Raw genomic sequence first — 26,831 nt, forward strand, 5'->3', positions numbered from 1 at the left:
AGGATCAGATCAGTGGGTAGTATAATGGTATCAGTTAATATTCAGTTTCAGGGTACGCTATACGTGAACAAAAGTGAGAGTTTGGTACTTTTGTTAGCCACGAGCGATCCAGAGAGGCCAGATCATCATAATGATATATAAAACCTTACATTCAGACTGGAATGGATCACGAAACACCACGAGAATGAAAAATGAATGTCTACTCTTTATTATTACTGTATGCTCAGGAATTTTTATGAGTATCATGTTTGAGGCAGTTTAAGGGGTCGTGTACGTAGTTTATAAAAAATCAAGGTTATGGTGCATTGTGAGGTTTACAGTGTAAAAGTTTAAGTGTAACATAGGGATATATTTTGGGCGAAAAGTATATATACACACAGTGGGCAATAATTCCTAGATCAGTATACCAAATACCCAAAACTTCCATGTGTAGTTTCTTGGTATAACATGTTAGGATGCTTTTTAATAACTAGTTATAAATTAAGGTTTTAGGCATAATTAGTGTAGTTTGTTGATCACAGGTTGCCATATGTACAATAGCTATAGGAAGATTACATCCAGCTGGTGTGGGGGTCTAGAAATTTGGGGTAACAGTTTAGGGTCATAGAGATACAGTGCATGTGAATAGATGTGTACAGTTGGGGTTCTTCACATTGAGTGGAATGGCCCAGTTTGGGTTCAGCAGCTCTTTAGTGACCTTTGGTCTTGCAGGACAGACAGCAGGCCTTCCTGTAGTACCAGTGTGTGCAGAGCTTTACTTTCAACACCAAGGCACAGTTTGCTGTCGCTTTGTCCTCACAAACATCCTCTGCTAGATGAGAGATAGAGGGGGAAAAAAAACATGTAACCATATTTTAGTATGATGAGCATGAATAAATAAATACGGCATGTGCCTAAAGTGCAGTATATCCTGTATATAGTCTAGGGACACACTGATTGGGCTACATTATTAATTTTTGGAATAAGATGTGTTTCATCTTCATGTTCTGGGTTTTATCATCCATTAAGCTCTGCTAAGCAATTTCCCTTAAAGGCCTTTTGCCTAAATAGTTCGATTAAAAAAAAAAAAAAAAAAAAAAATTTCACCTCAAAGAATTTGAATAAAATAATCTCTGTTTTAACTGTTTTTTTTTTTGTTTGTTTTTTTTACATCATGCATGCACAAGCAGTCAGTCAGAGTTGAAGCTTAAGCTGGGGAAACACTAGATGACTTTCATGATCCTAAAAGATTCTGAAAAGATCAGGGCCTGTTTTCACAAAGCTTCTTGGAATTCTTTGAGAGAGCTCCTATCTTAGCTTAAAAAGTCCTAGCTGGGAGTCCTAGACTAAAAGTGATTTAGGAAACTTCTTAGAGCAACTCTGAGTAAGGAAAGTACAAAAACCTTTATCTTAGTGAGGGGGTGTGGTTGACCCCGTTGCTAGGGATGATGCAGCCATTCAAGGACTTCGATTGGTTGATAAAAATAACCTCTGACCTCTGTAAAGGTCTTGAAATACACTCTTTGTGAAAATAGAACACATGATATCATATTGTTTGTATATAATTAAATTGTATAATCATGACTACAGGCTACTTTATGCAAATTGTTCGTTATAGACCAAATATCTTAAAGATAATTAAACAGCCAAATGTTGAAAATATGTCTACATTAGAAGCAACAAATTTCCACACAGTAGTTACTATATTAAAGTTCTTACATTTATTTACCATACTGATTTTATTATTACTTTTATTTTACCATTTCAGATTGATTGGAGCAAAATGGCTGACCTTTTACCAATTTACATGATTGCAGGACAGTCTATTTAAGTTGCACTTTTGGATGGTATGTAGTGAACAATCCAAGAGAGATGTAAGGGAGTAAAACAACAAGAAAACCTAATTGGACAGAAAAGCAGTGTTTTCTTTTATCTTTATGTTCAGTATTTAAAGAATATTTCTTCTTTCCACCATTTCGTCCTTTGCTATAGAAACTCTTAAGCCTATTAAAAGTCCTCCCCTCTACTCTCAACAATTTTTACCTTAGTAGCTGTTTTTAGGTCTAAGATGTTTTGTGAATCATTTTTATCTTAACTAAGATTTAATCCTAATTTTAATGGAAAATTCTAAGAAAATGTCATAATTCTAAAAATTTTCTTAGAATTTCGTCACTAAGAGCAACTTTTAGGCTCAAGAAGCTTTGTGAATACGGGCCCTGAACTAAAAGAGGGATAATGAACTACACAATTTGTCACTCAGGCTGAGGCCAACTGCACTCAGTAAACCCTTTATGCACAACTCTTACAAGAGCAATACTCAACTTTAAAATCGTATTTATATTTAATTTAGATTAATAATAATTTTATTAATGTTTAACATTTATTTTTTATATTTCACTAGTACTATTATATTTCCCCTTCCTCTATTGACAGTATGCATTCCCTGTTCGGGTTGGTGACCACAGCAACGGTGTCCAGAGTCGTCTCTGAAAAATCAAACATGCTTCTATACTCTGACTCCGATATACTCTGACTCATATCAGAAAAAGCTGTTTTTTTTTTAACAAAGGTGCCCGGAGGTGTTTCCTGGTTTTATTCAGTGAGCGTTATGTTTTGTGTGAGCTGCCACACATTGTGCCACTGGGGTTGTGTTCACTGTTATCGGTTGCATGTTACCTGGTGCCTCAGTAGGACAAGCCTGTACCTCGCAGCTCTGTCTGGCCTGAGGTTTCAGTGTGGAGTCGCAGCTGTGGCCGATCTCCTCTCCCTGGTAACACCTGACTTCCCTCACTCTCACACCACTTCCACATGTCTTACTGCACTGCAACACACACATACACACACAGTCATCACATACCCACCCTTGAGTTCGCTGTAATAGCATGTATAATTTTCTCATGGTTGGGGAGAATAACATATAGCGTGCTTTAACTTGTGTCCGGATTGGCAGGGTACCTATAAAGGTTGGAATTATTCCAGTAGACTATGAACTAATCCTGCTACAATAGGGCTCAAGTTTCAGCTCTTGTTGTTCATTGGGTAACACCTAGTCTTTGTTCCATATGCATTTATAGAAGCATGTTAAATACTGCTTATACGATTACACTTCTTTTATTCATTTAGTTTCAGTAGATGTTGTATCCTGTTCAGACTCATGGTGGGAAAAGTGGGAACATACATTTCTGATATAAAATTTAAATGTATACATTTATATTTGTGTCACAAAGAAGGAAGGACAAAAAAATTCATGCACAGGCCAAAATGCATGGAGGATTTATCTGAACTTAGGCACCATCCTCGGCCACTTTAAGCCCTCGACCCACAACTGACCCAATTGGAGGTCTGGAAAGTGGAAGGTGTGTCTGGTCATGTACCTGGTAATAATGTAATGAGAATGTTGTGACCCTCCTTACGTGGGATTAATTAGTGGTTCTAAAATAATGCCATTCCTTAATCTGACTATAATGTCAGGGTCACTCTAATGCAACACAATAATGAGCACAAACCATCCAAAAAGTTGTCAATCAAAGGCTTCTATCGTCATGTGAGTATGGCATGCATGCATATTTTATTTAAACTCGTATTATAACTACACAGAAAACTAAAAATAGTTTACACCATGTTTGATTATGTTTGATCATGTTTGAATACTGTACATAAGTTAATTAGCTGAAGTCTTTCGAATTCTAATTCTAATTTTATTTGTCACATACACAGTCATACACAGTACAATATGCAGTGAATTCACCCTGGATGGGACACCAATCCATCTCCTTGCACACGCTCAATCACATCCATGAGTAAGCACTTCACACCTACATGCATGTGTTTGTGAGGTTTAAGTAAATCAGAGAATACAGAATATGTTCATACTTTATTAGATCTTTAACAGATAGATTGAATTTGAGAATTGTCAAACAAAAGCCTGATATCATCCGTGTTGAAGAGCACTTGAGTGTGGCTCAACTCAGTGAAGTTACCTGAGACCAGGAGGTGGTGAACCATTTGGAGCAAGGCCTCTCGAAGCATGGTGCCCTCTCCTCGGGTTTGGGCGAGTGAGCACATGCATGATCAAGAAACTCCTTAAACACTCCAGCTTCAAGCCCGGCACACACCACCTGCCTGCTCTTTACCCCACGCCCACATGTCGCATTACACTGCAACACATTTAAAGAGAGATGCTAGAAACCAAATGCCACTCACACACAAACACATTTATTGGCAGAACTAACACACTGTTGCGCTTTGACTATCTTAGTACACTATCGCACTTTCAGGGCTTTAAAATTCTGTGTGTGGCATAAGTATGTGAACTAATCAGTCCTGAACACTGGCTTAGAGGAATTTTAGCCAATTTAAACACTACATGCTACCCAAGAGCATTTAGGTCAGACATTTGACCCTCCATTCCAAATCCCTAAATTTATTCTTATTTTACCATTTTTTGATAGAACAGTTTTTGTGGTTAGAGTAATGGTCTTGCTGATCTTTTGAGATTCAGTTCACTGCTACTACCGCCACCATGTTTCACAGATAATTTAAATTTCTTATGCTAAAATACCATGTATTATTTATGCCTGCTCTTTTTAAGTCTCATCTGCCGACAAAATCTTTTTCCTTCTGAATTGTCCACATGATTTTTAGCGAACTGTATATATGTGTTTTTAGAGAGCAGTGGCCTTCTCCTTGTACCTCTGTCATGCACACCATTTAGGTTAGGGTTCTCCTGATGGTGGACTCAAACATTAAAATTAGCCATTGTGTAGATGTTTAGAAGTTACCCTGGGTTCCTTTGTTACTTCCTTTGTTACCTATACTCTTTTGGAGTGATATTTGTTAGTTGCCCACTAGGGAGGGTAACAATAGTCTTGAATTTCTTCCATTTATGCACAATCTATATAGATTGGCAGAGTCGAAACTCTTTATAGGTGTAACGTTTTCCAGCCTAATGAGCATCAAAACAACCCTTTGTGAGGTTGTCTGAAACATCCTTCACATGGAGGGACAGATGCCCCCCAGCCTTGGTGTATATGCATCGTTACTTAAAGAGTTGGGTGGCCAGATCAACACCTGATTTACCGTCATTTACATGCAAGTCTGTGGAATGTGGGAGAAAACTGGAGTACCCGGAGGAAACCCACCAAGCATGGGGAGACACAGGAAAACAGGTTCGGCACTCACACCTCATTCTCAATCCCATCGTTCGAAACCTTTTAATTTCACCTTTAAATTAACTGGTAATTCTGGAGGTTGACATAATTTTGCCACACAAAGACATGTTATTGGACTACAGCAGGAGCAGTTGTAGCTTAGTGGTTAAAATGTTGAAAAAATAATTAGAGGGTCATGGGTTCAAACCCCAGCAACCCCAAGTTGAGCAAAGATGTACAGTATAGTAAGGTACAAAAGTTGCTCTAAATGAGGGCATCTAGAAATGCCATAAATGTAAAATAAAAATAATAAATAAATGATCAGGTATAATATTTTTGTCTTATATGTTTAACTTGTTTTACATCTCATTTAGGGCTTGTGTGAAGACCTGATCATGATTAAGGTGACAAAATTCAAAAGTTTATAAACTTTTAATCTCCACTTATAATGAGCACAAGATACCAAAGACATTTTGAGGGTGGTGCAGTATGATTGTTAATCCTCGTTATAAAATTTTATCTTTTTGTATGATATCGGAATACAAAAATATCTTCAGGACTCCAGTTCTACAAGTTTTGCTAGATTTCTTACATGGATGTGAACTTTGCTTTACTGTAATTAACCAGACTTTTTACCCCTTAAATCTAAAAAAAATCAAAATTATGGAAATTGAAGAAATATCTATTGTACATCTATTTTACTACACCAATCCCAATGTGTAACTCCACCACATTTAACAATATCCAAAGTTTCTTTAAAATCACAATATGTAGCTGTAGCTATATACTGTAGCATCAGAATAATTTGCCTGCATCAAAGTGGAATCACATGAAGAGATGCAAATTATATCCTGAATATTATATAACCACTGATATTCATTTACCCGTTCCCACTCCTGCTCTACCCAGTGTGCGAGGCAGTTTGGGGCTCCACACGGCTGCACGGTGAGGGGCTTCAGCTCCCGATCACAGTGACCATCAGAGATGACCTTTCCATTCCCGCTCTTACACACCACGTAACGCATCATGCGGCCTTCTCCACATGGCCCTGAGCACTTAGACAGAGAGATCAAACACGACCATACGGAGCCAGAGAAGGGATTACGGATTAGAAAAAATGTTAGTGAGCAAACACTACTGAGCTGTTAAATATCTCAGAACTACTCATGTTGTTTCAGAGCTTAAAACAATAGACGCAACCATCTTATACTCGCAATCACTTTTCTCCCCAATGTATAATTAGCTAGTAGTTGCAGCCCAAAGAATGGATTCTTATTATTCTAGATTCATATGTCTGTTCTTTTGTCAAAATTTCATTTGCAAATAATGTAGAATGCTATTTTTTTTTTAATAACGCAAAGAGATGCTCATCTCTTCAGTAAAAGCTGGTGCAAAGCGTCATGCCTCATGTAGACTCACCGGTCCCCAGTCCGAGACAGTCCACCTGCGGTCACATGGAGGTCCGTCACACTCCCTTTGATTGGGGGGACGTGTGGACTCGTTACACATGCGAGTATCCATGGAACAGCGCACCTCCCTGCTCCTCACACCACGGCGCCCACACCGTGCTGAGCACTTTGCACATACACACACACATCCAAACTAAAGACCATATTCTCGTTCCATTCAAGCCCTAGACACATGGATCTATTTATGGATTTATTCAAAGTCCAATACCGGTTACCTGGAGTGTTTAAAAGTCGCACAAAAGTTGAAAATCATAAATACTAAAGAAATCCAGATTCTCTGTCTCGAAGCATATTCAGCATAGAACGACAAATCGCAATAAATAAGTGACAAATAAGCACCTTGTACATACTGACCTCAGACCAGTCCGACACCTCCCACTGAGGGCCGCAGGATTTGGTCCGGCAGGATTTGCGTGACATGGGCTTGTGCAGTTCAGCGCCATGGCACAGATCATCATACACAGAGCTGTCGAAACCTGGTGCCATCATCTTCCAGCAGCGCACAGTCCGAAACTGAAAGCCCTCACCGCATGTCCGTGAGCACTCGCTCCAGCGGCTCGTCTCCCACCTGACACACGGAAACCCACAAACACATAAAGAGACAGAAACATACACACCATGTTGCTCTAGTTGTGATCTCCTGGACCCCACAGTATGTAATCAATTGTGTGTGTGCACAATGACGGTCCTCCTTAAAATGTACATACATGTGTGCCAGCAAAAATTTGAAAGGAGGACTGTCGTTGCACATTTCATGCAGGTTTTTGAGTTTTCTGACCTGGGCAGACACTCTCGGCCTGTGCAGAACTCGTATGTGGGCTCAGGTCGTGTCAAAGCACCACAGTAACTCTCATCAACTTCAGAACCATCGTATCTTACACACAAAGCATATGCTGTGGTGATACCTACAAAACGAGAGAGAAGGTAGGACAAATGTAAAAATCATTCTATTAGTTATTTTCTATCTAGAAAAGAGATGAGTATTTATCCAATAAGACTGTTAATTTGATATTAGAGATACCACTTTGTGCAACGCATGGCTATAATACCTGCATCCTGAGCTAGCTAGCTAAAGAATACACCAACCTACCATTATGATTACGTAGGTCCCCACGTTCTGACACCTATTCATCTTAACCAGCATTAATCTTTTCATCAATTTGTCTACAACAGCACTTCTATTGGATTCGCTCCCCATGTGCATCAGTAAACCTTAGCCACCCATGACCCTGTCGCCAGTTTACTGGTTTTCTGTCCTTGGATTACTTTTTGTGCAGTGTTGGAGTTGGTTTGACCCAGAGTAACTTCAATACTACAGCTCTTGTGGAATGTTAATCTGATGGAATAGAAGAGCTAATGTAGCTCAAACTGAAAAAAGGGTTAATGCTCATTTCAATAGAAAGGGGTCAGAACACACAGGTCATTACTGTTTCGGTGACAAAAGGGGGACCTACTTCAGATCAGATTAGATTCAACTTTATTGTCACTGCACATGTAAGTGTTATAGTTAGCATTCAACCAGTAGTGCATTTTCCAATGCAGAATAAATAGAATAGAGATAGTAGATAAATTACAATGGGTGCAAATGAGCAAATGATTATAGGTGGTGCATTAAGGAAGGTATTGTATGAAAAGTTAAGTGCAATGAGTGCAATGGTTACAGTCAAGAAAACAAAGTCTAACACTCAATATTAGACGGGTGGTCATAATGTGGTGGCTGATCAGTGTACAGTAAGTGTTATATATATTTTTAATGTCTGTTAAATAACACATCACTAAGAGTAGAGAGTGTGATCCTGAAATCCCACTTGTGTCCTGTACAGATTTATTTTTCAGGCATGGTTAAGCAAAACTTAAACATTACAACACGTATTGTGTTTAAGCGACGGTATACCGCTACCTGCTTTATGAAAATATCTACTGTTAGACATATAAACTTGATATCACACAAATTTAAGTTCAGATTCAAAAATTTTACTCGTTTCCTAGGACTTAGCCAGCTTGCTATCTGGAGCTAGCTATACGGCATGAGGACAGGTTATGTTTCCAAATCATATAAAATCCTGATGATTTTAATATGGGGGGCAAATATACAGTAGAAATGTTCCTATGTTAGTTCTTGGGCAGTTATATGAACTATAATATAATACATATATCATTCTGCAGAGATTATGGTTTAAAATGTACTTGTTTGGGGCACTGGAAATTCAGAGCAAGTCTCCTTTTATGCCTTTTCTTATTATACCAGTTTTCCATAGTATAGGGTATAAGGTGTACAATTGGCGCTTTTAAAAATTTGCTTAATCGCAGAATTTCTTGATGTGAGAAATGACATCTACATTTGGCATTGGTTAAAGAAAACTAGTCTTTGGTGTTGAAGCAGTGGCTTGGTGTGCATGTTCGTGTGTTGGTTCATAATTGCACCTGTGGTACAAGATGAACTGCAGGGTGCGTACGCAGATACCTTCCATCTGTACACTCCTGCCGGACTGACGTCATGGTCAAGAGACACCACCTCAAACTCATTACTACAGAGAGAGAGAGAGGAATCAAAATAATATAGACAGACATGAAGTATAAGGCTGACTGACCCCGAGGTTAGATCTTTTCTCTCTCCCTCTGTCTTACTCTGTACCAAACCTCACTCATCCATCCCGAACCTCCCCACCTGCACTGCAACTTCTCTCCTGATCCTTCCCTCCTTCCCCTTCTCAATCCCTCTGGCTGACCTGTCAGTGAGTGGGAGGTGCTCTGGTGCCCCCTGCTGGAGTTGGAGAAGTTGAGCTCTGCTCTGCGAGGTGCTGTTCAACCCAGGCTTGAACTTGTGCTCTCTCTGGCTCGTGGTATGAATCTGCAGAGCCAAGTTCTTCTTCATGGGGGAGCTGGAGTTCGGCTTTAGTGTAGAACAGTCAGAGATGGACGTACCATCTGCACAAGACAGCAGCTTATACAGTTTGTTCCTCACACTCTTCACCATGGCCTGGGTCTCATTGTTCACAATAGAGGAGTCGCCTTCAATCAGTTCAAGTTTGGACCCTGGAAAGGTTCAAAGGTATTCTGTTCATATTTTAACACCACAGGTTTTAGTTTACCTAACTAATTAAACATAATGGACTGAAAAGTGGACTAAGTTGTATTACAAGCAATTATTTACACAGTCATCCATCCATCCATCTAATACATCCAGCAGTGTGTGTGTTTGTGTATTTCCAAGACTTCACTGTCGCTATATGACAAAAGAAACACACTACTCATTTTGTGCTCACCAAAGCTATCCTGCTTTCCAGACTCTCTAAGGCGTAACGCCTCAGAGTTTTCACTGAGGTTACACGGAGCCTGGTGCTCCCACCGAACATCTCCACGTGCCTCCATGGTCCCCTTATGGTCCAGGGTTGTACCCTCGCTCTTCTCTCTGCGATCTTCCACCTCGTTCCCGGTAATGGGAAGCTGCGGATAGGAGGTATTGGCCATCATGCTGCTGATTGGGTGCTGGTCCTGTGTGAAGGATGCCGGAGTGGAGGACACGCGAGGCACCGTGTACTCATATGTGATGTGTGGCATCTTTCCATTAAGGTTATAATACTTTATACAAAGACAAAAAAAAAAAAAAAGTTTCAGCACTACACTGGGTCAAATGAGTCAAAGTGAACAAGTTTAAAAAAGTGAAAACTAATATTATGTGCAGGAGTGCAGATGTGAAATAAAAATCGTTTAGCGTGTAAACATATTACTTTTGGAATACTATAATAACATTCATGCACTAGGGACAAAATACATGTTTAATTAACCATATAGTCAGATTTAATAATTTACCATTAGATCTGGTATATTATATTGATTTAAGGCCAATCAAAAATTATAGAGGATGGTTGCCAAACATTAGTAAATACCGTTTGTAACTTCTGGTATTTTGGTGATGGTGTCCCAACTCAAGTCAAATCTTACTAGCAGACACTTACAAGTTCAACTAACATGACATTTTTGGAAAGAAACTTGTGGCCTTTACCATAATTGTAACGACATGAACGTAGTCCTGTATCTAAGAGCAGGCTGACAATTTTGCCGATAAAAGTAAAATCACACGAATGTGAGAAAATTTTTGGGGAAAAAATTAAAAGAAATTAAAAAAAAAAGAAAGAAGTAGTGGTTCTATTAGGATCAGTACATACCTATATACCTACCATGACGTTCAGGCCCTGCTGGGTAGGACCCTGGGCCATGATGTACTCAAAACCATCTGAGAACAGAGTAACTGGCCTCCGGTACTTAAACACTGTTCCTGCTATAGGGAAGTTGCGTGGGTTGTCGATTACAGTGTTGCCATTAAAGAAGAAATGGCCAGCTTCATCAGACAGAGCTAAATGGGAGAGATGATGACCAAAGTTAACCTTATGAACATTTATCTGCTAATCATACATTATTTTTCTAATTGATAATTGGTTCTTGCTGTCTATCAGATGTTAAAGCCAAAGTGTATTATGTCTCAACTGCATTTCACATTGTAACCTATCCATCCGTTATTTAAGTTGGCCTGCATCAGATCATGGCCGGTTCCCACATGTCAATTAGTTTTCACCCATCGCATAACAGCTTCCAATCTGGAAAGGTGAAAAGGATTACTGATTGATTAATCTGTGACATGTGAAGCATCTTCTCAAACCGCTGCACAATCTGCATCACAGTGCAGCATAACATTCTCGGACAACCCCTCCCACTCCGTTACTCTTAGACTCCCGGCCAAGATTGTATGTGGCATCATCAGGATTTCATCAGATGATTAACTAACACTGCTGTTGCACCACTTGACAATCGACCCAGACCATACTACAGCAATGGAAGATTCTTAAGCATCAATTTAAAAATACTAGTGAGTAAATGCCATATACAGCAAATCAAGGGTAAGACATGCTTATTTTGCACCATGTGCTTGTTAATATGGCTCAGTGGTCAGCACTGTCGCCTTGCACCTCCAGGTCCTCGGTTCAATTCTCGCATTGGGTCTGTTTTGCATGTTCTCCCTGTGCTTGGTGGGTTTCCTCTGGGTTCTCTGATTTCCTCTGACAGTCCAAAAACATGCAGATTATTCTAATTGCCGTTTCCAAATTGTCTGTAGTCTGTAAATGTGCATGTAAATATTGACTGGCCGTGGTCGTACAAATGGAAATAAATACAAACGTCACCGTTGGCATCTATTGATCACCATTGGCCTTCACTGTCACTCGTTGGACTACAGAGGGTCCTATACTGTGTGTATATATTCTGAAGCAATGGAGATTTTACCCAAGATGTTTTCAGTCTTCCTGCGCTCGACGATCTGGATGTCTGTTGCTCCAACAGGTATGTTAGTTATAAAGGCATATCCTAAGGAGTTAGAGAAAAATACCAATTATTACAGATTAGTTCTAGCATTTTAGTGCCCCTACAAAATCAGCTTCATGGTAAAAAGTAAACACCATTAATTCAATCTACAATGTCAAAGTAATGATTTGAGAAATGAGAAATGTCATAAAAGGTTTCTCACATTTATAAAGTTATTTAAAAGGATAATTACAGTGCAGTTGGATGGAAAACGAGGGCCCTTAAAAAAATAAAAAAAATAAAAAACCTTAACCCTAAACTGCTCAAGGTCTGAGCTTAGATTGTATTCTGTCCAGCATTGGATAGCAGTGCCAGACAAATGAATAGATGTTAGTGTAAAAACAGGGCCTTACATTTTTTTATTTTTTTTGCTAAAAAGACTTCACGTAACAAATTAAATCATATAATAAAACCCCCAAACCAGACATATTATTATACATATATTAAAAAATGTTTCACATTGTGCCATGTTTTTTTCCCCATGTGAAAAATCTTGTGTCCTGAGTAAACAGATGGTGACCTCTTAGTGGTATTACAGTATAAGATATACCTAACTGTGTGATCCCTTTTCGGAAAGATCCTGAGATCCGGTAACAGGTGTCACCGCTTCCACCGCAGACGCCACATCTGTCTACAGATTTACTGGAGTACAGTTTCCCATCACAACCCACCACCTGGATGTGGAGACGGAGACAAGAGAAGCTAGTATAGACTTGGAGTCAAGATATAAATCAATCAGAGGCATTATAATATGTTATTTAGTTCCGCTTCTGTTCATTGTTATTAACTCTTATTAACTCCTTGTAAGGAGTTTTTATTCAAAATGTTACAACATTCAAATAGTATAACCAGATAATTCCATTCCAATGGTCATAATTTCCACAGATTTACCATCCAGTTATTAGCATTAGTCTAATTTAACAAATATACAAAATAAATATTTACTCAATGTATTGTATTATTTTTATTATTATTTTTATTATTTTTTTTTTTTTAGCTGATTTTCGCCCTAATTTAGACATGTCTAATTGCCACCGGTCCATCACAGCACTCTCCCATCAGTGACAGCCACACACCAGGGAGGGTGCTGGCTAACATGTGCTTCCTCCAAGTCATGAGAATCTATTGAGCTCATCTTTTTCAATTTCTGCTCACACACCATTTAGGATGCTCGTGGCATAACCCAGGAATCGAACTTGCTATCTCTTGACAATCGGGTGAGACACAAAATTGTACTTATTTGAATAATCATATGAAAAGACACATCATCTCATCTTAAACTCTATCTACGGAGGTGATTTAAAAACAGTGTAGCCTTCTGGAAATAAGGGAAGTATGTAACCTGGCAGTGGCCCTCAATGCAGATGCCCTTGAAGACACCATTCCTGCAAAAGGTCCCGTCGTGTGCCGGAACCAATAGCTGTCTCTCTCCCGTAGTGGTGGTGCACTGCAGATCACACGGCTTACTGGAAATGCTGATGTAATCATCTGGACAGGACATGACATAATTAATGCTGTTAAATCTCTAGACTCTCGAGTGTTCTGCTGGAGATTAAAGTTAGTCATTGTGTCATAGAAAGGCCTCTTTTGTTCCTGAGAGGCCACAGAATTCGGAAATAAACCCAAACACCCATCTATGTGAGAGCATCTATGGAACAGCTGTCCCAAAGCCAAGAAGGGAAGATCAGAGAGACGTTTTGTGTCTACAAACAAAGTGAAATAGGGGCAGAGTTTTAAAAGGGACCATAAGAGAGAAATGGGAAGAGAAGGCCTGGCTTGCACTTTCATCTGAATAGGATTCTGGTGACTTTGGATTGTTAGAAGGGCAAAGGTGAGGAGAACAGGTGGCAGAAACTGGATAAAACTCCAACGTGTGTGACTTAAGAGCTAAGGTGTTCAGTTAGCTCCCCATCTCCCCAACACCTCACTAGGTCATTGCATGTTCGACTCTCATTCAGTTAGTCTACTGTACCAATTTTCTGTTTAATTCAGGCACTTTGGGGTATACTTTCTCCAAAGTGACTTATGATTGAGTTGCTGCATTATATAAATGAGATGGTTATATATAATACCATAACTATTACGGCTATAATGTAGTGCTATAACTATAAATGTATACAGTAAATGGACCTTAATAGCTCTCCTGGCATTCTTTATCTATAAACGATAATACTGATCCCTGTGTCCAGTGATTAAATGATCCTGGCTGATTACAAATTGTTACATACAATTTACAATAATAACTGTATTCTAAGGCCCAGCTTGTGGAATTTACATTATGTTCCTTCATTATAGCAATAAAAACTAAGACAATAAAATGAGCATACTTCCATTTTAACTTTGAAATGAAAAGGGTGTTTTACCTGGATAGAGAGGAACCCATTCATAATGTTTCCTGCTAAAGGCTTTAGAGTTGAACTGGGAGCACTGGTGTTGTTTGAAGCTAATTCTGCTGTTCGGGCATGGCTAGGCAATAAATACATTAATAATTAGACAGCGCACATATAGTACAGTAGCAAGGCTTACAGCATAGCAAACTGTTTGTACAGAATACAGCATGAAAACGGACATGTCAGAATGCGTGTGTATTCCAGGCAGCTTTGGCAGAACGCAGTTCACACAGTTTCTCTTTATCCATTAATTATGTTCAGCCCTACTTCAGGGATTCCAAATCGCATAAAACACGCACATAAAATGCGCCCTACCTGGTTTGTACACAGTTGATACCGCTTAGGCGATCCAACACAGAAGGAACTGTTAATGTTGTGTGTGCTAGTGAGCCTAGAAAGAGGGGAAAAAAAAACAACAACAAACAAAAAAAAAAAACACCCATTACACCAGAAGCAGTTTATCATTTGATTATTGCTCATCTTAGTATTAGGCAAATACAACCTTAGACAAACAGCAATGTAATTTTTTTTTACCATGCCATCATTTATTAACCCAAAAAAAAAAAAAAAAAAAAAAAAAAACATATGGGCGATACGAAGTACCACCTTCCACATCTTTGTGGAGGAATTTTGGCCCATTCTTCTTTACATCATTGCTTCAGTTCATTTGAGGTTTTTGGGCATATGCTTATACACAGCTCTCTTAAGGTCCCACAATGGCATTTGAATTGGGTTAAGGTCTGGACTTTACCTAGGCCATTCCAAAACCTTGATACTTTTATTTATTTTTATTCTGATGTGCTAGGCATTAAAGCCAAACAACTCCACTTTGGTCTCAACAGGTTTCTTCTGGCAACCCATCCAAACAAACCGTACTTGTTCAGTCCTCTTCTAATTGTGCTGAGTCAACCCGGTAGGGTGTGAGAGTTAGGTCTTGTGTTTTTGTATTTCTCTGAGCATTGCATGGTCCGAAATTCACTCCTAGGAAGATTGGCAACTTCTGTCTAGAATGCTTTCCTCTTGTGAATTATCTTTCTTACTGAAGAAAGTTGAAATTGTTTGAAAATGTTTTTTTTTACCCTCTTTCCAGATTGATGTGCAGTAATAATTGCATGCTCCAGACTGCAGACTGACATCAGCAGGTGTGCAGACCATCAATTAATCAAGGGCTGATAATTAGCAGCTGGCTACACCACTTACCCTCCTCATTCCCGTGGAAGCATTAAAGAAGGTACCTTGTATCACCCACATGTTTTTCCTGCTTGTCCTCTTCTTTATTTTAATTAAATAATGGCATATTGAAAGACGTTAAATGATGTTATATTAATTAAGTTATATGTTGTCCATCACAATCCAGGGTATAAATAAAGACTAGTTTTTTTTGTTTTCACTAAAAGCATTTCTTTTTTCAGGCACATTAGATATTCATGGCAGGATTATTTATTTATTTATTTTTGGAATTGAACACAACGGTTTGCAATCATGTTCCACATTATTTTGCAATATGTAGTATTAAATCATTTTAATACTTCGCTCCAAAACTGAATCCATCCTTAACTTATTTGCTAACCCCAATGCCATCTTGCATCAGACAATCTGGATCTGATGCATGCTATGCTGCTCCTCTCACGAGAGACTACCTGGCTTACATATGTGCAACTTTCCCAGGCTTGTTCGCCCCTTTCGGCCCACTCCAGATGGGCCTCCTCCTCATCTTTCTGTTTCACCACTGAGATCCCCCTCCCCAGCATGTACACACACACACTCTCACACAAGGGAGTGCTAATGGGGGCCAGCTGGCCTAGCTCAACATGAGCCCTTATCGGCAGAGGAATCTTCCTAAAGCGGCCGCTTATTTGTTCTAAAAGGCATTTATAAGTATGTTTGTCTGGACAGAATTGCTGGTGTCATGTGAGTGGTGGTTGGGTTAATCAAAGGCACATAGACATACCATTTTTCTCATCCTGGGGGTTATAAGAGGAGAAATCCTCTTAACACTCACTAAACACTTACTTGCACACCACAAGCAATTTAAAATGCCAATTAATGTAATCTGCATATCTTTAGACTGTGAGAGGAAACCAGAATACGTGGTAGAAACCCAAGAAACATCCAAACTCCACAAACAGTCTCGAAGGTGGGACTCAAACCCTCAACCCTGGAGGTGTGAAGCTATAGTGATAACTACTATGCCACTGTGCACCAATAAAAAAAATAAAAAAAATAAAATAACTACTAGCACTACTTGGCGGGGAAGATCGCTATAAGCTATAATCACCATATAATCACTAATTACACATCATTACAAATATGTCCCCTGTGTTCCACTATGCAGAAACTGTACTAAAAGGAAATGAGAGAGAAAGTGTACTGATTATATATTGCAGAAGCACTCAACCACATCATCATAAACACAATCTGCACCATGTCGGACCTGATATCTGATATCTGATAGGGAATACTGACCAACAATGAATAATTCGTACTGGAGGACATGGTGGTTTTATGTTTTTTATATTAGTTATGTACTTATACACTCACCTAAAGGATTATTAGGAACACCTGTTCAATTTCTCATTAATGCAATTATCTAATCAACCAATCACATGGCAGTTGTTTCAATGCATTTAGGGGTGTGGTCCTGGTCAAGACAATCTCCTGAACTCCAAACTGAATGTCAGAATGGCAAAGAAAGGTGATTTAAGCAATTTTGAGCGTGATATGGTTGTTGGTGCCTGACGGGCTGGTCTGAGTATTTCACAATCTGCTCAGTTACTGGGATTTTCACGCACAACCATTTCTAGGGTTTACAAAGAATGGTGTGAAAAGGGAAAAACATCCAGTATGCGGCAGTCCTGTGGGCGAAAATGCCTTGTTGATGCTAGAGGTCAGAGGAGAATGGGCCGACTGATTCAAGCTGATAGAAGAGCAACTTTAACTAAAATAACCGCTTGTTACAACCGAGGTATGCAGCAAAGCATTTATGAAGCCACAACACGCACAACCTTGAGGCCGATGGGCTACAACAGCAGTAGACCCCACCGGGTACCACTTATCTTTACTACAAATAGGAAAAAGAGGCTACAATTTGCACGAGCTCACCAAAATCGGACAATTGAAGACATATGAAGAACAATGTTGCCTGGTTTGATGAGTCTCGATTTCTGTTGAGACATTCAAATGGTAGAGTCAGAATTTGGCGTAAACAGAATGAGAACATGGATCCATCATGCCTTGTTACCACTGTGCAGGCTGGTGGTGGTGGTGTAATGGTGTGGGGGATGTTTTCTTGGCACACTTTATGCCCCTTAGTGCCAATTGGGCATCGTTTAAATGCCACGGGCTACCTGAGCATTGTTTCTGACCATGTCCATCCCTTTATGACCACCATGTACCCATCCTCTGATGGCTACTTCCAGCAGGATAATGCACCATGTCACAAAGCTCGAATCATTTCAAATTGGTTTCTTAAACATGACAATGAGTTCACTGTACTAAAATGGCCCCCACAGTCACCAGATCTCAACCCAATAGAGCATCTTTGGGATGGGGTGGAACGGGAGCTTCGTGCCCTGGATGTGCATCCCACAAATCTCCATCAACTGCCAGATGCTATCCTATCAATATGGGCCAACATTTCTAAAGAATGCTTTTAGCACCTTGTTGAATCAATGGCATGTAGAATTCAGGCAGTTCTGAAGGCGAAAGGGGGTCAAACACCGTATTAGTATGGTGTTCCTAATATTAGGTGAGTGTATACTTCATATAAGTTATGTCTGCACCTTAATAATAAACTTTAGTATCCTTTTCTTTAGGGTTGTGCTCCAACTTTACTTGCGTGTTGAATATAAAGCCATGTTCAGCACTGATGGCACACAACACTAACTACTAAGCAAACACAAATGAATAAAAAATATGAAAAAAAAAAAGGAAAATGTGTAAAATATTTCGCAATGTAAATAGGATCATTACTGATCATTTTAAATTAATTTTGGATAAAATTCTAAAACTCTTTCTAATGTTAGCTTCATTAAAAGACTTTACTGAGTAATTTGGGAACTCTTTAATGACATAAAACCAGAACAGTCCAATTAAAATGATGTGAGTCAGAGTTGTTCTACATGACTGACACGATGGCGCGTCTTCACCCAGGATTTTAAAAGTAGGGGTTCGTCTTCTGCCTACAGCAGAACTGATTTCATGAAGTTTGTTAGTATTCCAACTTTAACGAGCGTTCAGAGCGGTAAACTGCGGAAAGCTCTGGAAGAGAAAGCAGATTGTATGAGTTATAAAGCCTGAGCTTAACAGAGTGTAATTGCATTGAGATTTCTGCTCCATTTCATCCAAAAGGACATGCGGTTTTACCCTACAGGCTGTGGTGGGTGACGTTACCCAGGTTAAGGAGTAGGTTCACAAAAGGGTCAGACAGATGGAGGCGTAACGAGCCTTGTACAGCTAATTACCAAGCCAGGTCTAAGAGGAGTTTATTTCAGACGGTACTTTTTCCAAAAGGTCCAACCCGTTATCTTAGTGTTAATGGATAAAACATTGTCTCCCTCCTCATGAAGAGCAGCGGTTTATTAATTTCACAATATTCATGTATGATAACTTTACCCAGAAACTGGCAGAAATTTAACCAAAGGGTAGTCAAGGAGAACACGGCCAACATCGGACCTGCGTTTAATTGTGACGTTTCAATGTATTTTCCAGGACGTCTAACCTCTGCTGCAGACAGTGGCGCTCCTGCGAGCGAACTCCTCCTCCGCATGTCCAGCTACAGGTCGACCAGCTGCTCCATTCACCCCACCACTGAGCCACTTCTTCCAGGTGGAGCTCCTCTGTCCCCTCCCTGCTGTCCTAGCCCAGGGATACAGAGAGAAAGAGAGGGAGAGACGAGGAAGGAGGATAAGAGGGGTAGCATTTTCACTCTTAAAACCCAAGACACTATGAAGACCTTGAAGACTGATAATCGTTCGCTTACTCACTCATCGTCTATACTGCTTTATCCCGTATACAGGATCGCGGGGGGCCTGGAGCCTATCCCAGGAGACTTAGGGCATGAGGAGGGGTACACCCTGTATGCCAACCAATTCACAAACTACGGGCGATTTGGGAACGCCAATTAGACTAACCTGCATGACAATGGACTGTGGGAGGAAACCCACCAAGCACGGGGAGAACATGCAAAGTCGCACAGAGCCAGGGTGGGAATCGAACCTGGAACCTGGAGGTGCAAGGCGACAGTGTTAACCACTAAGCTGCCTGCTAAGGTAGTTTTACCAGATCACTTTTTTCTATAATAAACAGTGCATGTAATTTAGACTTTAATGAGTACATTGATATTAAGACAACATATGCAATCTACAGTATCTATGGCACGTATTCCTGTCCTCAGTTATTAGTTAATAATTAATTAATAGATGAAAAATACAGTATGTTGCAGAACCTTTACGCTGTGAAGCCGGGTTGTCCCGCTCTGCACAAAAAATGCCTAAAACCATGGAATTCTCAAGTGAATTGTGAACTTGATCTCCAGATCTCCAGGAAGCAATCAAGGAGGCGTGGATTGAGTGAGTGACACCGGAATGCTGTAGATGTCGTTTTTGACTCTTTGGATCCGGTAGGTAGAATAAATGACTTCATATGAAATATTGATTGCTGTATAGCAATTTCATTGCATGAAATAAAATGTTTTTATTATATTTGAAATTCTATTCTATTATATTATAAGCAATGAATCTCACTTTTGTCTCACAGCTTTTGGCCACCGCTATATACTGAGATTTTTTTTTAACTAGCCAATTATAAGAAGTCTTCACTTAGAACAAGATTTAAATGCCGTTCAAAAGCCGGAAAAGCACTTTAGATGGGGTGGTGTACAGCGGCTTAGAAAGTTTTTTCCAGAATCCAATGTCCAAACTGCTCACACAGGGATTTAATCAAGCTCTAAAGGAGAAAAAACGGTGTGAAAGCCGTGAAATCATATTTTCAAGTTAACAGTTCCCAACAGATAATACACCCCTATAGATGCACACACTGAAAATCAATAAAAAAATATTTAAACCATAAAAAACAACATTTTTTTATTGTTTTAAATGTAAAAAGGGCATGGGAAAAGACACCTACTGTAGCCACCACTAAAGAACATTTCGTTGCTGTAACTACCTTGAGTATAAAACATAAATAAAACATATTGTATTAATCTTCAGAATTTCCTGACCTCATGGTGAATGTTTTATCTATAGAGAGCTTAAAAGCCACATACATATATCTATGATTCTGACATTATAGTGTGATTTCATGCCTCGGTCATGCTGTAGTGCATGCTGATACACACACACACACACACACACACACACAGAGTTACGAGTTACAGGAGGATGGCTGAAATGTAAACTCAATCACAGGGTTTCAAAACAACACCTCTCCTTTAGAGCTCAGTAAAGCTGTGGGAGACAAACACCAGAGCCATGCAGAGGCAAACACACTCCTCCTGCACTTGTCCTGCGACACCCCGGGGCAAAACTCAACAATTACCAGCTGGATTCTAGGAAGTGGGGCTTAAAGAGGTGGCCTCAGGTGAGCTCTGTGGATTTAGTCACTCAGACGTGACGAGAACTTGTCCAGGGCAATGCAACAAACATGAGATGAGAATCTGTAGAGTCAACCTATTAATGAGAGATGTGTGTGTGTGTGTGTGTGTGTGTGTACACATGTATCATAATAGTAGAAGCCATTTTTACACTCAAAACCAATGCTATTATAAATAAAGCTTCACAAGAACATCATGGCATTGCTCTTATTAGACTTGTTTTTTTGCATTGGGTGTCGCTAGCCCCAATGCATTTGGCAGGATTTTCATGCGAGTTTATCATCGGTGTGTCCTCTCTGCTCATGCTGTCTCAGCTTCATCGCCAACAGCAACTGTGCGACTGTAAACTTCCAGAAAGTGTAGATAAATGTTTGAAAGAATTTTTGAAAGCACAAATAATCCACAGCTCCCTAATTTTACAACCAGCCATAACTTCCTCAGTTTAATCTTCTTCACTGAGGCTTCGAGTCTTCTGTTAAACACATTTTCAAACTTCTGTTCTTCAAAAAGCTTCAGTCTCCGGAGACGTTAACTCAGACTTCCACGGACACAACCCTTTCCTAATGAATTGCCTTCACGTTTCCGTCCGGTTCTGCTTGGATGCTCCGACGATCTATAACCATCATATGTTTTCCCCCTCTTTACACAAGACAGAGTAAACAAGTACAAGGGGGAAAAAAGAGATAGATGGAGGGAAAAGCTGGGACCTTTGAGCTCAAACTGATAAAGAGAGACAGGCAGAGAAGAGTAAAGCAGATGAATAATGAGTCGGACAGACAAAGAAAGAGTGACAGAAGAGCTCAGTCCATCTCTCTTCAGAGGCCCTGAATGACTCAAACACATGAAAGGACCGAAGGCTGCAGGCAAATTATACCGACTCCTGTCTGTCGTCTAGACGGAGAGATAATCACTCTTCCTAATGCCTGAACGTGCACTTTACTGACACTCGGGCACGGCGCTCAGCAAATCTCTCTTGACTGATGGGAAGGGTCTGTTCTAGTGCTGAGTGAACAGCAGATTTGTGGTTTTCTCCGAGTCTAAAGTGTGGGAGTACGGTCCAGTTCTGTTCACCACCAAGTGGGACAGCTTTCTTATACTGTATATGGAAAGATAAAGGATGAGGCGAAGAACATCCTTTGCTGTTATCTTGTAAATAAGAAACAGCTGAGAGCAGCAAAGGCACAGCGTGTAAACTTGTTTATTCTTATTATATTCAGGAATGTTTGTGTGATTTTACTCTCCATCTGTATTACTACTAACGTAGCTGGAAATTGAAAAAATGTGTAATTCAAAATAAATCTGAAAAACAGGAAAGATTGAAATAGATTATGGCTTTGGGTAACATTTCCCTGACGTTAGCACCCATCACAAGCATGCGTTGTAATTTTATTTGAACATTAAAACAGACGACTATACATATGTATCAAATTTAGAAGGATTAGAAAGTTTAGCACCAGTGCAATGTGAGATGAGCCGTGTTTTTGGCCTTTAAGCAAGACCTTAACGCCTCCATTGGGTATATTTATTCTCTCTCTTCTTTGCCTCTAATTCTTTTCCCCTCCCTCTATCATTCTCTCCCTTTGTGTCCGTCTGGCTCCCTACTGTTTCTCAGTGGCTTTGTCTCACAAATATTACATTTACAAGATAACAGCAAAGAACTTGCATATAATGTGTTACAAAGCACAAGGACACATCTGCCCCAAGTCTATGAATCACACACACACAACAGAAAGACACCCCTCATACCCTCACAAGCCCCCCCCCCCCTCCACCCCTTCAGCCTCAGGACCTTAATGCATGTCCAAACAAGAATTTGCATGCCCATATGTTTTGTGTCTCAATAGCCTTTGGATGTTTATATCCTAAATAGGCGGAAAGCCCTTAGAAAGGTCCTGTCTGCAGATATGTGTGTGTGTGTGTGTGTGTGTGCGGGTTCTGAAGCAGGAGCGCCCCTAAAAGGTAACAAAACTTTATCAGTTTAGTCTTGATGCAATCATGATAAATCCAATCAATTTAAATAATGTTTTAGTCAAACTGGGACTCTTAATTGTGCAGAACAACTGAACACAGGTATGAAAGTAAAATCTCCCTTTATTTCTCTATATAATCCCCTTCAACAGTACTGCATTTACTCCCAGTGTTTAATTAGTGCTTGGAAACCATCAAGGTAGAAAGTTTCCTCAGTACGCCAGAGCCATGTCCGGACTGTCTGCTTCCGTCATGTCTGAAACACACAATGGCCTCCCAGGAACGTCCTTAATGGACAAAACATGTGGCTTAGAGCGAGGTCAGGACTGTACAGGGGATGTGGCAATGACTCCCGACGTCCCTGTAATGTGCAAGTGGTGTTTTTAAATGAAAATGCACAGACAGATGCGTCTCTTCCACAATTTGGAGACAAGTTATCCATCGATTTTCAAGGGTCACGGAATGTTCACCGGAACGACCGCAGTGGGCTCTGTGCCACCTCAGCTGGGATCATCATTCATGGACTTACAGCCTTTTTTAATATGTTTGCTCCATGTTAAATGTTTTACTGCAGCTAAGAGTCTCATCACCATACTGTACTTGAAGTCTTCTGTAAATGTTAACTGGTTTTTATTCTCCACAAATTTCAACTCCAAGTCCCGGTTTGACTTGAACAGTCTCTCCGGAAATACAGCACCAGACTGCAAATATTCAAATATTTGTGTGCATAAACATGTATTAGTTGGTTGGTGCTGTATTTCTGTTTCTCATTCAAGATGTTATGGGTTGTAGCTTTAACGTTTGTAAGTACAGTAGCTTAAACGCTACATGTAGACATGTCTAGTGCAGTAAAAGAACCATTTAATAGAAAAAAAAGTTATTACAAACATAAGAGATGATGATGTTTTAATTTTAGATCTTGAAAATAAAAGTTCAAAGCCATTATAGACACCTATGAGATCATACATACAGAAACCATTTCAAACCAGTCTCAGAGAAGGAAGTACTGCCAGTACAACTCTTCCACCATTACATCCATCCCATTAAGGACTGGAAGCACGATTCTTAGCTCAAACTTAACACAAACAGCCTTTATTCTAGTCATCTAAACTTATACATTGATATAGTCTTTGCCCTATTCACTATTGCAATCTAGGGCTCATCTTTAACCAATCTCTTTCCTTCTCACTTCAGTTTTAATCCTAGCCCGTGCCTCTGTTACTTCCCACCTCAACTACTGCAATGTTCTGTTAAATGACCTTCCTACCAAAACAATCTCCATCCTACACTGTATCCAGAATTCAGCTGCTGGAGTTCTCACTTGCACTGAACAATCTGCTCAAATCTTTTTTTTTTTTTAAGTTCACACAGGTTATCAATTTCGTATCATATTCAATAGAAAACCCCTCATTTTTACCCACTAAGACTTCAATGGCTATACCCCTGTTATCTGCCTGAACTGTTACTTCCTTATACCCCAGCCATATGTTAAGGTCATCTGGCTCCAGTTTACTCACAGTCCCTAAATTCAAACTTTAGGCAGGTCCTTAAGTGTTGTTGCAGCCAAAATTTTACAAAGATTTTACTTCCACAGAGCCTTTAAGGAGTCTCCTCCACCTTCTAGTTTAAAACCCAACTCCAAATCCATCACTTTACTCAGTGCAATTACTGATCGTAACTGTATAGCTCCAGTCTCTTTCTTTTTAATACATTTAATTCCCTCTGTTTCTGGTAAATGTCCTGTCATTCTGCTGACAATTACATTTGGTGTACTGTACATGTTAAGATAAAGCAAAAATTTGTATTTTATTTATTATTATTATAAAAAAGAATAATGGGACTGATTTTCCTAAACAGGACATCTACAATTCTACCTTAAACTTTGTTTACAATAAGGAACACTAGGAGGTGTCCTCCTGGACAAAGAGTGACAATATTTTCCCAATATCAGTATCATACAGCACCGTAGTATATTGTTTACCTAATTAGTGATTCTCATTTTTACAATTAAAAATACTGCTAAAACTCGTAGCATTCCACCAAGTCATATAGTGTTCTACTATAACCGTAGTCAAAACAGCTTCCAGATACTACAGATCCAGGTATCTTAATTCTGCATGATATGAGAATAACTTGCATGCCGATACTATGGCGCATAGCGATCAAGAGTATTCATACACTGGGTATATTAACTAATTAAGATATTGCACAAGTTCATCATAAGCAGGAAAGATGTGTTGACTATGTGTGTTTACAAAAAAAAAAATGCTATCATGTAGAGAATGTTTTGTAAATACAAAAGTTTTTTTTTTTTTTCATTTTGATTTAAAGAAATAATAAAAAATGCATGGAGACTTTCTGGACACCTAGTAAATCTTATTTTCTTTAAGATATTTGTACACTCAAAGGTGACTCAAAAGTATCCATGCACAAGATTAATTAACATGATTAAGCAATTGCACAAGTTCACCATGATAAAAAGAGTTTGTGTTTACAAACATTTTGCAACAAAAAAAAAAAATATAAATGCTTGGAGACTTTTTTTAGACACCTTGTATATCTTAATTCTAAAGGATATTCGAATGACTTGCATGCCTACATTACAAGATGACTCCAAAGTAACCATGCACTGGGTAAATTAACATAATTAAGCAATTGCACAAGTTTATCATGATGAAGAGAGACGACTGTGCATTTACAAAGAAAATGCACTCATGTAGAGGATGTTTTGTAAATACAAAAAGTAACATTTTGCAACAAAAACAATAAATGCAGGTAAACTTTCTGGACATACTGTCCAAAACTAAAAAGTTGTAAAGATAGTTTTGCACATTTCTGGCAAATGCTTCATTCATCAGGTATTGAACCACACACACACACACACACACACACCTTAGAAGCTTAGGGAGAACCCTAAAAAGGCGTCCTCTTTAAAAGCCTCATTAGACTTAAACCCAATGCACCAAAAGGAGTCTGTAACAGCATTCAGCCTGAACTACTTCGGAAATTCCTCAGAGAGCTGAAGACTCCAGCTGGGCTTTGATCTCAGAGCGCACAGCCGCACAAAACCAACAGTAGAGTTTGGACAAACTTTTTTTTTTTTAAACTGCACTAAAACTACCCGGCTGTCCGCGCGCATCTGCAGAGTTCATGGTCCTGAACTTACCTTAATGCTGAACGCTGCGGCTTTGTCAAATGTCCATATGTTGAAGAAAAGGCAGTGAATGAGCGTGTGTACGAGTGCTGAGGTCCAGAGGCAGTGCATGGTTCATGTGAGAGAGGGGACTCCTCGCCCCCTGAACTTAAAACACCGCCAGGAACAGAGGGAGAGCCAGTGATGGGCATCGCGAGTCACTTCACCGAACCGACTCTCTGTGAATCGAACTGCGCGACACATGATTCGTTTGTTTCAAACGACTCGTTTGTCAGAAGTGTAGCTAATTTTCCCTGAAGGAATTGCAGTGTTTTACATGTTTAGTCAGTTTATAGCCTAAAATTTTAAACTATTTATTTTTTTTTACGTAAAAAAAATAAAAAAATAATAATAATAATTTGTGTCAGCCAGGGTACAGCACCCCTGGAGTAGATAGGGTTAATTATAAGGGCCTTGATCAAGGGCTCAACAGTGGAAACTTGGCAGTGCTGGGGGGCTCGAACCCTCAACGCTCTGATCAGTAAACTACATAGTAACCCACAGCCTTAACCGTTTGAGCCTCCATTGCCCTAAAATAAAATAAAAATGTTTTAATATGCTTATTTTCAGGAAAATGGCCAAGCCACTATGGCCTCGCACCTAGTCTAGGGTCTAGGGTTCGATTCCCGCCTCTGGTCTATGCATGGAGTTTCCGTGTTCTCCCCGTGCTTGGTAGGTTTCCTCCCACAGTCATGCAAAGACATACAGATTAATCTGATTTGTGAGCCCAGA

The 26,831-nt window shown here is 39.6% G+C and overlaps 1 protein-coding gene across 4 annotated transcripts; it reads right to left on the reverse strand.

Moving 5' to 3' along the window:
* Positions 1 to 372: 372 nt before the first annotated feature.
* si:ch211-267e7.3 (ADAMTS-like protein 2) lies at positions 373 to 26,251 on the reverse strand. Of its 4 annotated transcripts, none has more exons than XM_053506813.1 (18): positions 26,073 to 26,251; positions 19,067 to 19,198; positions 14,662 to 14,737; positions 14,320 to 14,422; positions 13,299 to 13,444; positions 12,507 to 12,630; positions 11,879 to 11,959; positions 10,780 to 10,955; positions 9,865 to 10,180; positions 9,328 to 9,634; positions 9,023 to 9,126; positions 7,377 to 7,503; positions 6,953 to 7,166; positions 6,549 to 6,704; positions 6,014 to 6,184; positions 3,960 to 4,136; positions 2,656 to 2,800; positions 373 to 808 (listed from the first exon to the last, which is right to left on the reverse strand). In XM_053506813.1, the coding sequence occupies exons 1-18, from the start codon at positions 26,249 to 26,251 to the stop codon at positions 690 to 692; spliced, it is 2,853 nt and encodes a 950-aa protein (XP_053362788.1). In that variant the 3' UTR covers positions 373 to 689. The 4 variants fall into 4 exon arrangements, with proteins under 4 accessions (XP_053362788.1, XP_053362787.1, XP_053362789.1 ...); XM_053506812.1 differs by having other exon boundaries at positions 373 to 811; XM_053506814.1 differs by having other exon boundaries at positions 373 to 811; positions 19,067 to 19,203; positions 26,073 to 26,197.
* Positions 26,252 to 26,831: the final 580 nt, after the last annotated feature.

Source organism: Clarias gariepinus, chromosome 11, assembly GCF_024256425.1.
Source record: "Clarias gariepinus isolate MV-2021 ecotype Netherlands chromosome 11, CGAR_prim_01v2, whole genome shotgun sequence".
In the NCBI taxonomy this organism is placed as follows: Eukaryota; Metazoa; Chordata; class Actinopteri; order Siluriformes; family Clariidae; genus Clarias; species Clarias gariepinus.

Coding starts and splice junctions, on each gene's coding strand:
- si:ch211-267e7.3 (XM_053506812.1), bottom strand. CDS start 26,251: ATGCCCATCACTGGCTCTCCCTCTGTTCCTGGCGGTGTTTTAAGTTCA. Junction 7,167..7,376: donor GGCCGAGAGTGTCTGCCCAG/GTCAGAAAACTC, acceptor TCCGTGTGTCAG/GTGGGAGACGAGCCGCTGGA. Junction 6,185..6,548: donor CTGTCTCGGACTGGGGACCG/GTGAGTCTACAT, acceptor TCTCTGTCTAAG/TGCTCAGGGCCATGTGGAGA.